Source organism: Bos javanicus, chromosome 3, assembly GCF_032452875.1.
Source record: "Bos javanicus breed banteng chromosome 3, ARS-OSU_banteng_1.0, whole genome shotgun sequence".
Taxonomy (NCBI): Eukaryota; Metazoa; Chordata; class Mammalia; order Artiodactyla; family Bovidae; genus Bos; species Bos javanicus.
Window position 1 is genome coordinate 30000898 of NC_083870.1, and position 14713 is coordinate 30015610.

General features: G+C 38.5%; 2 protein-coding genes across 15 annotated transcripts in view; one reads left to right on the forward strand and one right to left on the reverse strand.

Annotated features, from left to right (window-relative positions):
* The window catches only part of PHTF1 (putative homeodomain transcription factor 1), an 82475-nt gene that overhangs the window by 66730 nt on the left and 1032 nt on the right, over nucleotides 1-14713 (forward strand). For 2 of the 10 annotated variants that reach the window (XM_061410579.1, XM_061410562.1), the window contains exons 15-20: nucleotides 1730-1885; nucleotides 2954-3049; nucleotides 3755-3880; nucleotides 9713-10454; nucleotides 13320-14153; nucleotides 14241-14348. In XM_061410579.1, coding sequence (XP_061266563.1) covers nucleotides 1730-1885; nucleotides 2954-3049; nucleotides 3755-3880; nucleotides 9713-9745 — 411 coding nt within the window. In that variant the 3' untranslated portion in view covers nucleotides 9746-10454; nucleotides 13320-14153; nucleotides 14241-14348. Of the gene's footprint in view, nucleotides 1-1729; nucleotides 1886-2953; nucleotides 3050-3754; nucleotides 3881-4425; nucleotides 4959-9712; nucleotides 10455-10672; nucleotides 11429-13319; nucleotides 14154-14240; nucleotides 14349-14713 lie in introns of those variants that run through there. The other 8 variants (XM_061410566.1, XM_061410575.1, XM_061410585.1 and 5 more) reach the window with 8 other exon arrangements.
* The window catches only part of MAGI3 (membrane associated guanylate kinase, WW and PDZ domain containing 3), a 259109-nt gene continuing 255903 nt past the window's right edge, over nucleotides 11508-14713 (reverse strand). For all 5 annotated transcript variants that reach the window (XM_061410539.1, XM_061410537.1, XM_061410540.1 and 2 more), the window contains one exon: nucleotides 11508-14417. In XM_061410539.1, the coding sequence (XP_061266523.1) occupies nucleotides 13321-14417 (1097 nt within the window). In that variant the 3' untranslated portion in view covers nucleotides 11508-13320. The remainder of the gene's footprint in view (nucleotides 14418-14713) is intronic.

A 14713-nucleotide genomic window follows, 5' to 3' on the forward strand; every position in this document is an offset into this window, starting at 1 on the left:
TTTCTGACCTATGCTTGCAGAGTTAGTTCCAGAGGCTGTGGGATTGTGGTTTCTTGCTTCTGCTATCCCCCTGGTTGTTGAAACTGGTCTCCAGGCTTGTGCAGGCTTCCTGTGGGAGGAACCAGTGCCTGCCCACTGGTGGGTAGAATGGTTGCTGGCCCTCCGGTGGGTCAGGCTGTGTCACGGGGCGTGTCTCAAGGTGGTTATGGGCTCAGGAAGTGGTTAGGCAGCCTATTTTTGATGAGTGGGACTGTTCCACCCTCTTGGTTGTTTGCCCTGAGATGTCTCAACACTGGAGCTTATAGGCTGTTGGGTGGGGCCAGGTGTTGGTGCCAAGATCCCAAGCAAGATGTTTACTGCCAGTCAGAGTTCACATCTCTGTGAATACTCCCTGATGTGTCAGCTGCCAGCTTTTATGACCCCAGGGAGAGCCACACTACTCCCTGCTTCCCCAGGAGACCCTCCAGCGGCAGCTGGGAGGTCTGGCCCACACTCCTACAAAGTCACTCCTTTTGCCCTCAGTCCCCTTGTGTGCCCCCTCCATGGGTGGAGTTTCTGTTTCCCGCAGTCCTGAGGAGCTCCTGCAGTCAAGCCCCACTGGCCTTCAAAGCCAAATGTTCTGCGGATTCCTCCTTGCACTGCCAGACGCCTAGGCTGGGGAGCCTGGGGTGGGCTCAGAGCTCTCACTCTTTTGGGAGAACTTCTGTGATATAATTATTCTCCAGTTTGTGGGTCACTCACCCAAGGGAGGAGAAGGCAATGGCACCCCACTCCAGTACTCTTGCCTGGAAAATCCCATGGACGGAGGAGCCTGGTGGGCTGCAGTCCATGGGGTCGCTAAGAGTCAGACACAACTGAGTGACTTCACTTTCACTTTCATGCATTGGAGAAGGAAATGGCAACCCACTCCAGTGTTCTTGCCTGGAGAATCCCAGGGATGGGGAGCCCGGTGGGCTGCCGTCTATGGGGTCGCACAGAGTCGGACACGACTGAAGCGACTTAGCAGCAGCAGCAGCAGCACCCAAGGGATATGGAATTTGATTATAATTATGATCGTAAGCGTGCCCCTTCTATCATCTTACTGTGGTTTCTTCTTTATGTCTTTGAATGTAGAATATCTATTTTGATAGGTTCCAGTCTTTTTACTGATGGTTGTTCAGCAGTTAGTTGTGATTTTGGTGTGCTTGTGAGAGGAGATGAACTCAAGTTTCTTTTACTCTATCACGTTATCTCCAGTCCTCTTTGTTTTGAAGGAAAAAAAAAAACTTTTACCTGAAAACTTGACACATAATGGGCATACTGGTGGCTGCTGCTGTTATTCAGATCCTAAAGTGGGGTGAAGAACTGATCCTCAGGATTTTCTGGTCATGTAAGTGGAGTGGGCAGCAGGTTTTAGGGCCTCTGCTAGTCAAATGCAAATTTAATACTTTGAAAAATGACCACCATATAATTGTGAGTGGGCACACTTGTGGTTAAAGAGCTTGGAAATGCATTTGTCTTATTTCACTTATGTTTTCTTCCTTGGTTATTTCCAGATGCTTGCTGTCCCTTATGCAAAGAAGAAAATGTAGGGAAGCTTAGAGAAATATATAACACTTTATGAGTATTAAAACTTCTGCTCTGAGTATTAAAATGGTGGTATCTTGTAAATGTTTTTAAATCGGCAAAGGAGTAATTACAGTAATTAATACAAGTGAAAAACTTAACTTTTTTCTGGTCCTTTTCATAGGTACTCCGTGGACATAAAACTTTCCTAAATGATGCTTATAATTGGGAGTTTTTGATTTGGGAATCAGCTTTACTACTTTTCTTACTGCGCTTAGCCTCATTGGGGTCTGAAACCAATAAGAAATACAGCAACGTCTCAATATTACTTACTGAACAGGTATTGACTGGTCCTGGATAGTTTGATTCAGTGGTTAGAAATGGTGTAATAAGATTTATGCAGAAGATTCAGGGTTGAGTCTAGATTCTGTCACTTTCTAGCTGTGTAACCTTATCCCTTACAAGTCACTCTGCAACCATATAGTTGTTTTGTATATAAAGTGAGGATAATATCTTCCCCACCTGCTCCCAGGATTGGGTGCTGTGCTTCGAAACTCAATTGTGTCTGACTCTACGACTCCATGGACTGTAGCCTGCCAGGCTCTTCTGTCCATGGGGATTCTCCATGCTACTTCGTAGTATAAAGATTGTTTTTGGTGGTGGTAATGGAGCATGCTTTTAATCTCATGTTCTGTGTCAAGTATTAGCTCTTTGGCATACCCATCATTTAAGTATGTTTAGTAAGCTTCTTCACTTTCTTTTCTGTCAGTCATAGAATACATTCAGTGTTTGAAAAATACTTGCTCTTTAGTATATGAGTAGATACGACAATTGAGAAATGTTTCTTATGAATATAAAGTAGTATAGAGTTGGTTTTTTGTTTTTAATTTCATGTTTATCCATAAGTTTTAAAATATCTGATATCACTAGTTTTTTTTGGGGGGGGTGGTTGGGTGGAACTTAGAATTATAGTGAAAAATTCTTATTGTAAGGGAAGAAACAAGGAATTAGTAAGTTAAAAGTCTTCTTCCATTCCCTGAATGATAAGGATGTTAGATTTTTGGGGGGATACCAAGATGAATAAGATATAGTTTTTGAACTCAAGGAGTTTACATCTTGTTAAAATTAATATAAAATTTTCATTGTTTTGATAAATTACTTCATCATTATTTTTTCTTCACTAAATAGCCTTTTTTTTCCCCCACATGTGACTGATTAGGGATGGGGGTTGGATATGTGACATATGCGCTCTGTAAAAATAGCTACTAGAATTTCAAATTTTATTTTAGTTGAAAATATTGCCTTCCAAATCTGCCATATTGAATGCAATATATATGTATATATACACACACATACATATACATATCTTTTACATGACATTTGCCCTAATCTCTATTCCTTCCCTTAGATTAATTTATATCTTAAAATGGAAAAAAAGCCGAATAAGAAAGAACAGCTTACCCTAGTAAACAACGTGTTAAAGCTCTCCACCAAGTTGTTAAAAGTAAGTAATGCCCTGTGATGCATTTTTATTACCATTTAATTAAATCAACGCTGCACTTCTTGGAGAGGACCTTCGTAACAGATAAATGCTGTGTAGATTCAAAATACGGACTTGATAGTTGGGGTTAATGACTCTATGAGAAAAGTTTCCCAGCTTATTACCCAAGTTCTAATCATTGCTGTTGTCTGTCACATTTGAAAATTACATTAGAAAATCACAAATTGCATCTTGCTTGAATCCACCTTTAAAAACATAGCTAGTGGAACACTAGGTGAGAGCCCATTCCAGGCGTTTATTTATTTACATTATTATTTTTAAATTTTTAAATTATTATTTTAAATTGATGTATAGCTGATTTACAGTGTTTCACATGTACAGCAAAGTGATTCAGTTATATACACACATATGTTCTTTTTCTGATTCTTCTCTGTTATAGGTTATTGCAAGATATTGAATATAGTTCCCAGTGCTATACAGCAGGTCCTTATTGTTTATCCATTTTATATGCAGTCCTCTGTGTCTGTTGATTCTAAATTTATCCTCCCCCTCCTCCCCCTCATTACAGGTTTTTTGAAGGTAGTTATTGAACATCAGGAAAGAGGTCTTAAGTAGTCATCCTCACCCAAGACTCAAAAACCAGTCTGATAATCAGTGATAGCTATTGTGAAACCATGTATTTCATCTCAGTTCTTTCATGTTTTTTAGGAGCTGGACACACCATTTAGACTCTATGGACTGACGATGAACCCCTTAATCTACAATATCACACGAGTTGTTATCCTTTCTGCAGTCTCGGGTGTTATAAGTGATCTTCTAGGATTTAATATAAGAGTAAGTGAGATTACCACTCTGTAGCATCTGCCTTATTAGTCTTAAAACTTGCTAGTATGTATAATAATCTTTAACCTTCCCAGTGTGCATGTGCATGAGAGAGAGAAAGGGAGAGCTAGTGGGGGAAGGTGGGATGGAGGGAGAGAGTGGCTGGCATGGAAATGATTCTTCAGGTAGAGAAATGAGCATTTGAAATAGACATTCAGCTTAGAGTTTCTCATTTTATACAAGCACAATAGACTGTGCTCTTGAATGGAACAAAAAGTCAAGTTTGAATCTCATGTCAGTCTAATAGCATGGGCTGGGGTGGCCTCTGAGCTAGGGAAATGTACAGAGGCAGAATGAAGGAAAATCAGAAACCCCCGGTATATCAGTTTTGATCCTGGAAATTTTTAATGTTTTTTTCTCTACGATGTTCTATGGTTGCTATTGCCAGAGTTGATACTTTTTTATTATGTAAATGGTTCTTGGTTTACATGTAAGTGTACCTATCAACCCCACCTATCAACCCCAACTAACTGATTTTGGTGATTTTCTTTTCTTAGCTGTGGAAAATTAAGTCATAAGCTGAGTCACGTGCCTGGACTCTCTCCCCTTGCTGGCATCAGTGCTTACCCCATTAAGGAAAGAGATGACTGCAAAACCATGAGACACGCACCTGCTTGTTCATACGCAGAGGTGCCCTCAGCTCTCCTAATCTAATGAATCGTGTTTTCAGAGGAACAGAGCCTTTTCCAACTGGGCGTGCATGCCAAAAACCTGTATTTTCATGGTTTTCAAATAGTATGAATAGTCAGGAGACTGAAGACTGTTGTGTTATAGTAACTTAAGGACAACTTTTTAAGTTAGGAAATTTATTCTGGGCATTTCAATGCTGTGACACTTATATTTACTGGAAATACTCTTTTGGGTAGATGCCCAAAGCATGAAGCAAAATCCTATATTGGAAATACACAAATTCAGTACTTTTCTATTACAGTCTATAGAATTGGATATTTCATTTCTCTAGCAAAGAGAGATCAAGTTTAAATTTTAACTATTTTAGGTTGAACCTGAATAAAAGAACTTTATTGGAGAATTTCAGTTTCTAGGCTTTTTTGTTGTTGAAAGAAAAAATAACCTTTAAACTGTGATTTTTCTGTGAAACTATGGAGAAATTTTCAATTGGTTTATAATTTTGAAGTTAACCCTAATAATTGTATAGTTGTTGGTGAAACAGTCATGCGTATAATATAGCATGTAATTCAGCATAAGACATTTTTCTGTGCACACGTGTCCGTGTTCACCAGACAGTATGTCTTCCATTTGGAATCATCTGAGCTATGTTTCCCATCACAGTACTAAGTGAAGTGTTCGGTTTGTTGTCCAACTCAATGAATGTATTTAATTCATTACATTACTGTACCCTCAGTACAGTCTCTGGTCTTCAGTGTCTATACTGAGCCAAGCTGTGCCATCGATGATTTGGGTTCTCTTATCTGCATCCCCTGTCACACTTACATACACATACATATGTTAATGAAAACGAATAATCTCCATGTAATTCCTGCTCATTAAGTTACCCACTTTGAAGAATCTCTTGAGGCAAATAGAAAGCACACAGATCTTAATGATAAGATTTTGTGAATGTTTGAATGGGAATAATTAAGAAACTTTATTATTACATGTGAAGTATGTACATGCAAAATCAGTGTATCATTTATACATACCCTTTTATGGCAGGAAGATTTTTGAGGTTTAAAGATGAATTTCTCGAGTCCAGGGATTGAGTTCAGACCTTTCTGGATTTATATCCTTGGCTCTGCTACATATTAGCTTCATAGTCCAAGGCAAGTTACTTAACATTTTTGCACCTCAATTTCCTCACCTGTGTAATGGGGATAATAGCTACCTAATAGGGTTGTTAAGGTCAAACGAGGTTATCATGTAAGGTACTTAGCATAAAGTACTTAACCCTTGGTAAATCCACAATAAACATTTGTAATTACTATTTAAAACCCTTTAAAAATCTTTTGCTGACAGATTTCCTAACTGTGAAGATAGAAACATAGAGGGCAAGATAACTGAACGATTGCCAAAATTTTGCAGCCATTCTAAATACTGCGTGAGAGTTACAAATTTTTTTTTTTTTTTTTTATAAGTAAAACCCCTTTATAGTGATTTACCTTTGGAAGGAACTGATCTGTAAAGGCACTTCAGTGTTTTGACAGGTGACTCATAGAAATCATGAGTAAGAACAATTATCTCGAAGCCAGGATTGAGCAGCTCCATGCAGATTTCAGGTGAAGAAAGTAGATGCCTTTTTTCTCCTACAAAAACACTGTTCTATTTTTATTTGAATTTTTTACACATTGAATTCTTTAGCTTAAATGCAGTATTTAAAATTGTTTACTCCAGTGAGTTGTTTCATTTATGGTTTCGATGGTTTGTAATTGGTTTAAGTGATTTTTCAGGTGGGTAATTTTTTCTGTATGTGTACTTGCTCATGTCAGAACCTTGAAAATCACTTTTTTATCTGCACTGGGCCCTCATGGTGGCACGCAGGCTCTTCACTGCAGTGCTCCGGCTTCCTCTGGTTGCGGTGTGTGGTTTTCCCCAGTTGCCGCTTGCAGGCTGTCTCGCTGTGGCACGTGGTCTCTAGAGCACGTGGGTTCAGTAGTTTCAGTGCGAGGGCTTAGTTGCCCCATGGCAGTTGGGATCTTAGTTCCCTGACCAGGGATCAAAACCACATCCCGTACATTGGAAGGTGGATTCTCAACCACTGGACCACCAGGGAAGTCCTGGGAATCATTTTTGATTCTCGCCTTTCTCATACCTCACATCCAGTCACCAAGTCTTTGAATAATTATCTTTTAGATGTTTTTCTAATCAGTCCATTCTTTTCCATCCCCATTTTTACCACCCCCATCTAAGTTAATATCTTCTGTTTTTGAACAGGATTCTGCTTTTCTGCTCTTAAATATACATGGCATCCCTCTTTCCCATACCCACCTATTCATCTCAAAAACTCATGTGTATTCTTTGAAACGCTAGTCTCATCATTTAGAATCTACCAATGGTTTAGTATTTCTTTGAAGGTAAAAATCTGAAATCTTTTTAGCAAGGTATATAGGCCTTCCTTGTTGAGAAATATTTTTGAATCTTTATGTTTGAAAGCTTTTGCTGGGCATAAAATTCCAGTTTTAGGACTGTTGTTACTCTGCTGCCTCCTGAGTTGCATTGCTTCTGACAAGAAGTCTGTTGTCATTCTCATCTTTGTTCCTCTGTGTATAATGTCTCTTTTTTATAAACTCTGGCTACTTTTAAGGTTTTTATCTTTTTCATTGAATTTGTGCTGTTATAATGTGTATTGCTGTAGTTTGGGTGTGTGCGTGTGCTTGGGATTTGTTGCACTTACTGGGCCTCTTGATTTATAGTTATCATAAAATTTGGGAAATGTTTAGCTGTTGTTTTAGAAAAATTTATTTTTTAATTGATGGAAAATTGCTTTACAATTTTATGTTGGTTTCTGCTATATAACAGTGTGAATCAGTCATATATGTATATCCCTTCCCTCCTGAGCCTCCCTTCCCTCCCCCTACCCCTCCAGGTCATCACAGAACACCAGGCTGGGTTGCTGTGTTATTAAAATGTTTCTGCACCCCATTCTCCCACCTGCTTCTGAGATTCCACCTCACAGATGTGTCAGGCTGCTTGAGGTTGTCCTGCAGCTTACCGATGCTCTATACAATGTCCCAGTTTCCTGTCTTCAATTTTGGGTAGTTTCTGTTGCTGTGCCTTCAATAATCTCATTTTACTGTTAATCCTACATGGTGTATTTTGTCTGCAGAAGTCTGATACTGCTCTTTTGTTTTTATATCTTTTATGTCTGTCTTTAACATGCTCTTTCTTTTCTCTACATTGCTTTCATAACATTTATAATAGAAATAGTAAATAAGAACATTAAAACAGCTATCATCTATGTCATTCTGTGGTTTTTTAAAATTGATTTATTTTTCTTCTCATTTTGGGTCATTTTCCTGCTTCTTTACATGCCTTAGTAATTTCTTATTGGATGTGAATTTTACATTGTTGGGTGTTGGGGTTTTGTGTGTGTGCCTCCTTTATTCTTGAGCTTTGTTTTAGAATATAGTTAAATTATTCAAATAGTTTGATCATTTTAAGGCTTGCTTTTAAGCTTTTGTTAGGAAGGCCAGAGCAGCCTTAAACCTGGTGCTACTTTTTTCCACAACTGATGCAATATTTTTCTGAGCACTCTACATGATGCCCTCTTCATGATGGGGTTTTCTCAGTTTGACTGTAGGAACATGAACTATTCCCAGCTCAAGAATTTTTGGCCTGATTCTTTTTGGTGGTCCTTCCCTGTTGAGTATATCCTTGTGCTGATGCATACTCACCTGAACACTTGAACTCGCAGCACATTTGTTTGAGCTCTCTCCTCTCTATGCAGCTGTCTTTTCTCTGGTACTCTGCCTGCTAATTCTAGCTGTTCTGCTGCTGCTAAGTCGCTTCAGTCGTGTCCGACTCTGTGTGACCCCATACACGGAAGCCCACCAGGCTCCCCGTCCCTGGGGTTCTCCAGGCAAGAACACTGGAGTGGGTTGCCATTTCCTTCTCCAGTGCGTGAACGTGAAAAGTGAAAGTGAAGTCGCTCAGTCGTGTCTGACCCTCAGCGACCCCATGGACTGCAACCATCCCCAGAATGCAGGAGAGTAGCTGATTCCATAATAGGTATATAATGTAAATGTGTAGAATGAATAGACTTCAAGTAATTTACCATTTATGCAGTTTTTGTTTTTTTTCTGTTAGGATGGAAGAGTTGTACTCTTTGTGCTTCATTTATTCCTGTATGGTAATTTCTAGAAACTTGGACTTTTGATCCACCAAAAGGAGTAATACTTTAGGATTTACCTGTTACTGAGAAATTAAACCGAGATGTAAAAACAGAACTAGATTATGCCATTCATACATTTGATTGAAACAGTCATAACCATAGATGGATAAGAAAAATACCTGTTCACTTACTTTTATAATTTGTTGTTTTGGGAAAGAGTCTGTCTCTTAAAATTGCCATGGAGGTATAACTTCAAACTTCCTAAATATGTACATTATGCTTCATGTATAATAAAACCACTTTGAAAAGTTGAATAACCAACTACTTTCTTAATTGGGGTATGGTTTTCTTGATTTTCAGAGACAAGTAGAAAAATTCTAAATACCAGAATGTCCTACAAAGTAAAGGTTATGGGCAGGTCTGTTTTTGGTTCATTGTATCTATAGGTAGGGCTTACAGGTGGTGCTACTGGCAAAGAACCCACCTGCCAATGCAGGAGACATAAGAGATGTTGGTTTGATCCCTGGGTCAGGAAAATCCCCTGAAGGAGGGCATAGAAACCCACTCCAGTCTTCTTGTCTGGAAAATTCCATGGACAGAGGAGCTTGGTGGACTACAGTCTGTAGGGTCACAAAAGGTTGGTCACAACTAAAATGACTAAGCATGCGTCTAGAGGTCAGCGAACCTGTGCACTCTACAAACAACTCTCTTTCAAATTAATAAAATTCATTTTAGAAATGTTTTAGATGTACACACTCTATAATGGGGCAAATGGGTCTAACTCTCCAAATACAGTGTATGACTTGGGATTATCAGGAAGTAAATTCATTATTAAGAAGTAAACTCCAGGAGATGGTGAGGGGCAGGGAGGCTTGGCGTGCTGCAGTCCACAGGGTCAGAGTCAGACACGACTGAACAACAAAGTTCGTTAAACCTTATCTCGTCTATACAGGTATTGACTAGTTTGGTCATTTAAAGTAATCCTTTGCTTCTTGCAGTTATTGGTGTGCATCTTGAATAATGAAGTTTGAATTTCACAAATGTGCAATAATTCCATACCTTTCCTGCAGTACATCCTGAGCCTATAAGCTGTAATAAGGTATTACTCAAGGTAACAATTACTGTTTTATATTAAGGACAAAATAAGCCTCGACTTGTGTTTTCACTAATAGTTCACTTGGCTTTAATACAAACATTGTATAATAGACAAATACCCACAAGATTCTTCGGAAAAATATAGGTTCAGGCTAAATTAAAGCACTTGGCTATGTTTTTGTGTTTTAATGTATATATGAGAAAGGTTGAGTTCTTTAGCAGATAAATTCTACTCTTCATAAGCCTTCATACTCCTCTCTTACACTTAAGGTTCTGCTTGCACAGAAACATTGAAAACATATCCAAGTTAGTGAATATCTTAAAACTAATTCAATTAACTGAAGCAAAGATTATAGAGTTGATGTCATAATTATGCTGTGCTTTAAACCAGTCATTGTATTGCTGATAAACCTTAATAGCATGAAAAATAAAGAGCTGCCTAAATAAGTAAATCTGTTATTGTTTAAAAGTACAAGCAGTTCTCAGCATTGGAGCATGCCAGGATGATGTGAGAAGTTGCTCTGATGAATCCTTCATGCCAGACTGAATCGTCACGTTTTGTGACTGAAGTCTGTTCACACCAGCGTTCCTAGTTCTTGGCGCTCACTCTGGACCAGACTTCAGCCTAAGCACATCTCTGTGGAGGTCAGTAGTTAAGACTGTCACACAGTTTAATTTGGGTATTCCTTGCTTTCTTAAAACCCCATTCTCTTTGAATGTTGGAGTAATCATGAAACTCTTCATTAGTCCATGTTGAAAAGCATTTGACTTTTTCTACATGAAAACATCTGACTATTTAAAAAGGAAATGATCAAGATGTGCTCATGTAGAAATAAGAAAAATCATATGCTTTTCTATTTCAGAAGTCTTGGACACAGGAGTTGACTCTGTGCAGAGGCTACTTGGTCCCAAAAATTTGATGTGAGTTAGAAGACAACAATATTACAGGCTGTTACTGATTTCTCTAGGAAGACAATGTGATGCATCCCAGAACATTTTTGCTGTTGTGGTCAGTTCACTAAAACAACAAAATGATTTTGGTGCCACTCTGTGGGCTTCGCTAAGACACACATCTCCATGATGGAGCTTGGAAGCCAGAGGTTTAGGGTTTATTTTCAATATGAGCTGATGTAATGGTAGGTTCAGGAATTATTTTTCTCAAGAGTATTCAGTTAACCATGGTCTTAAACTAGGTTTCAGGCATTATTCATATCAAGAATTTCAGTGAAGTCAAGTCAGAACACTTCACTGTATAAGTAAGTACAACCTGTAGTAAACAAAATGATTTAAAAAATACTGTGAAATGCCACACAACCTGATGAAACAGCATTTGTGGGAACTGGACTTACATTGCTATATCCATTAGAAATGTCTAATAATTTCTAGTAACATAAGTACTTTTCTCTCCCTGACAGTGTAAGAAAGGATTGGGGGCAGGCTAACAAATTATTTACACAAAACTACAATGAAAGGTATGAAGGAGGTATAATGATATTCAAGTCAAACTAATTTTATCTCTAAATACATTTAAAGTTTAAAAGTATAACTATACAGGTAAGGTCATCACTGTAAGAGTCTGCCTGATTGTAGGACTTTGAATGTTTGTTACTCACAAGGATAAAAATCTGAGGACTCAGACCATGATGAGAATTAGCGCCACAAGCAGAAAAACAGTAAAAAGAAATGCAAGTCATGAACTGATTTTTGTTTTTTTAATATCTATATAAAAAATAACGAGCGATTTACAGATCTCTTTCTCTAATCAGAACCTCAAGTGTATATATAAAGGTACTGTACAATATATAAACATTTACAACCAGTACATCCATATTTTGCTTAGCATTCCAAGGCCACATTGCTAAGTCAGTACAGAATCAGTACAGTGACCGGTTACTTAGAGAGGAAAGAGCCACATCAGACTGACAACAAATGACGTCAAAGTTATGTCACAGTTAACAATAAAAATAGGATTTTTATCACTAATTGTGGACTATAGGGAAAATAAATCATTTCTGTGGTACTAAATTCTTAGCATTATCAAGCCTTCTAATTTGTCTCTATTCAAGTAATTACAATAGGTAGGTAAATATAGTTCTGGATGAAAAGGGGGTTTCAAAAAAATCTCACTCTGGGAAGAATGTCTTATCTACAGGGGCTTCGGTTGTTATATTAAAGAATTTCTGAGAGGGAAGGACCTGAACATGATGTGTTTCACAATAACAAGATGAACCGAGGGTGACAGAACAACAGCGTTCGAATACTCCAGAAAATGGTTTTATTCTGAGAATGTTCCTTTATTTATAGATGCTACCGAATGCTAGTTTTGGGGGCTGAAAAACCCGGATCTGTTTTATGGAGCTAAAAACTGTTAACCACCTTCCAGTAAGCATCTTTAGTTAGACCTTAAAAAAGAATTCTGAAAATTTGTACAAGCTAAGCAGATGTTTACTGTCCTGTTTTTAAATAAGTTAATATAGCTAGAAATTAAATAAGATCTCGTAATGTCTACCACCACGTCTGTCCTCAGTTGCTGAGCTAGTCTCGGGTAAGTTCTGCTTCTACATACCTGCTGCCAGATGGTCCTTCATCTGGCAACAGACTGTGAAACTGGTTTTGTGATTTAAGTCTCTCTTCAAATATATAGTATGTATTAATGACTAAATGACTTAGCATTAATAGTTCAATCAAAATATCCAGAAACACAAATTTAGATTTCAGAAATTTCAAATAGCAATAAGTGATATTTCCACATGCCCCTTGGTGGTGTCATAATAAAGTAACAAATAGAAGGGTGAACTGAGATGGTTGATCAATTAGGGTTGGATGACACAGTTCATCTGTAACATCTTTAACAGTTATTTAAATGCCTTACCCAGCCGAATCACAATAAACAAAATCGTAAGAAAGTCAGTATTTGACTACATTTTTTTTTTCTTTCCAGTAGTGATATTTGGGAGTTTTATTTTTAAACGGGGACATCATCAGTAGCTGTTAGGAAAGGTAACTGCCATCTTTAATAACGAGTTAACAATCTCTTCTGCAAGGGCTCAAATATTTCTGTCTGTAAACATGCAACATGCTATTGAGAATATCAACTTCCGAGCCAAGCCTACTTTTTTCATTACTGTGGAAATAGCTGAGTGAGAAGGATAAAGTAGACATGATACAGTAGATAACTTGGCACAAATATAAAATGAGTTGTAACCACGTTATGAATGTCAACATGTCATTTGTTCAGACACTCATGAGGACGAGCTGGGTGTCCTGAGCAGGGCGTGTCCGATGAGCACTGGGATTCAGCTCCTCCTGAGCGCAAAGGGGGACAGTGGGCTCTCAGCAATCCTACACGCCCTTCATGCAGCCTAGGTAACCTGATGCTCAAATTAAATTAAAATGTCCTTATATGTGCTTCAGAATTTTCGGAAAAAAAGATTTTGGTGGGGGTGGGGGGAAATGCTGCTTTTTTCTAAGAAAAGATTGCAACTTGTTTTTCTTTGTTTTACACTAAAGGTCACAGCCGCTTCTCAGCCACCCCAGTGGTGCCTGCGGCTCGGCTTGCACTTGGTACCTTCCAGGGCCCTGGAGTTATTGGTGTTTTCTTAGCAGGAGAACCACTTTCAGGTTTGAACCCCCCGCTCTCTTTGTTTTTGTCAGCCACCTCAAGTTCTTTTCTTTTGTGATCTTCCGTTTTGCTTAAAGCCATTCTTTCGTCAGGTTCCTGCTTTAGCTTCTTCTCTGATATTCTGACATTTTCTCCTGTTTTATCTTTACTAGAACTCACCTGTCCGGAGGTTGCTTTCTTGCCTTTTTCATTTTCTGGTATTGCCCTACTAGTAACGTTGTTAGTCTTTTTGGATGGAAGAGACCTTTCATCCACTCGCTTGCTTTTTTTCTCTGGAGACCTGGTTCTGTTTTTTCCAGGCTGACTCAGATTTGTGTCTCTCCCGAAAACACCTGATCTTTCTTTTGCGTCTGAGATCTGCTCAGCATTGTCGCTAGCATGGCCCCCTGCTCTTCGACTCGCATTTGACTGGTCTTTGCTGCCTTCGGTTTTTTGCTGCTTCTTTGGGCTTGAAGACCGTCCCCTGCTTTTTCCACAATGATCCTGTCCAGAAGCTGTCCCAACGCCGAGCTGACTGCTTTTATTCTCGCCTTTCCTGGGGCTGAGCGAGCGATCTCTGGGTCTTCTTTTGGGGTCATTTTTCAGAGGACTGGGAATCTTTCCTGCATGTTCTTCCAGATATTGACTGGCTGACTTCTTGGGACTAGCAGACCTGCCTCTTGGTGTGATCCCGTTTTCTGCTTTCAAGAGATTTTTCTTATCACCATGCCCATGACTGTTAGGTGGGTCCCTTTTATTCACATTTTTATGAAGAAGAGACTTATGTTTTATATCAGACTGATTTTCATTTAAAGTGCTTTTCTTTTCAGGCACAGTGTCCTTTAATTCTTCTGCCTTTTCACATATCTGAACTCTCATCAATGATTCTTCAGTTACTGGCACATGAGACTCTTCAAATATGGAAGCAGAGTGCGAAGGTGGGTGACATGGTGACTGCTCATCATAAATCACATTGGGAGATGGAGGGTTATTAGTGTCCCAGTCACCTAAAAAAGTGATTTTGAGAAGGACATTATTACATTTTAGAACTATAATAGGAACAATTAAGTTTTGAACTTTGATATCCACTTGAATTTTACTGACTGCTTAAACAGACTATTTTATAAAGTTCATGTATATCCCTCTATATAAATGGCAGATGTATACAGACAACTGTACTTGTACATGAAAGGTAGGCTGTTTCTTTTATATATATATATAATATAAAGTAAGAGCATTTGTTTTTCTAATTACTTTTCATAAGTACAATAATATATGATGTGTAAATTCTTTATAAGTAGTA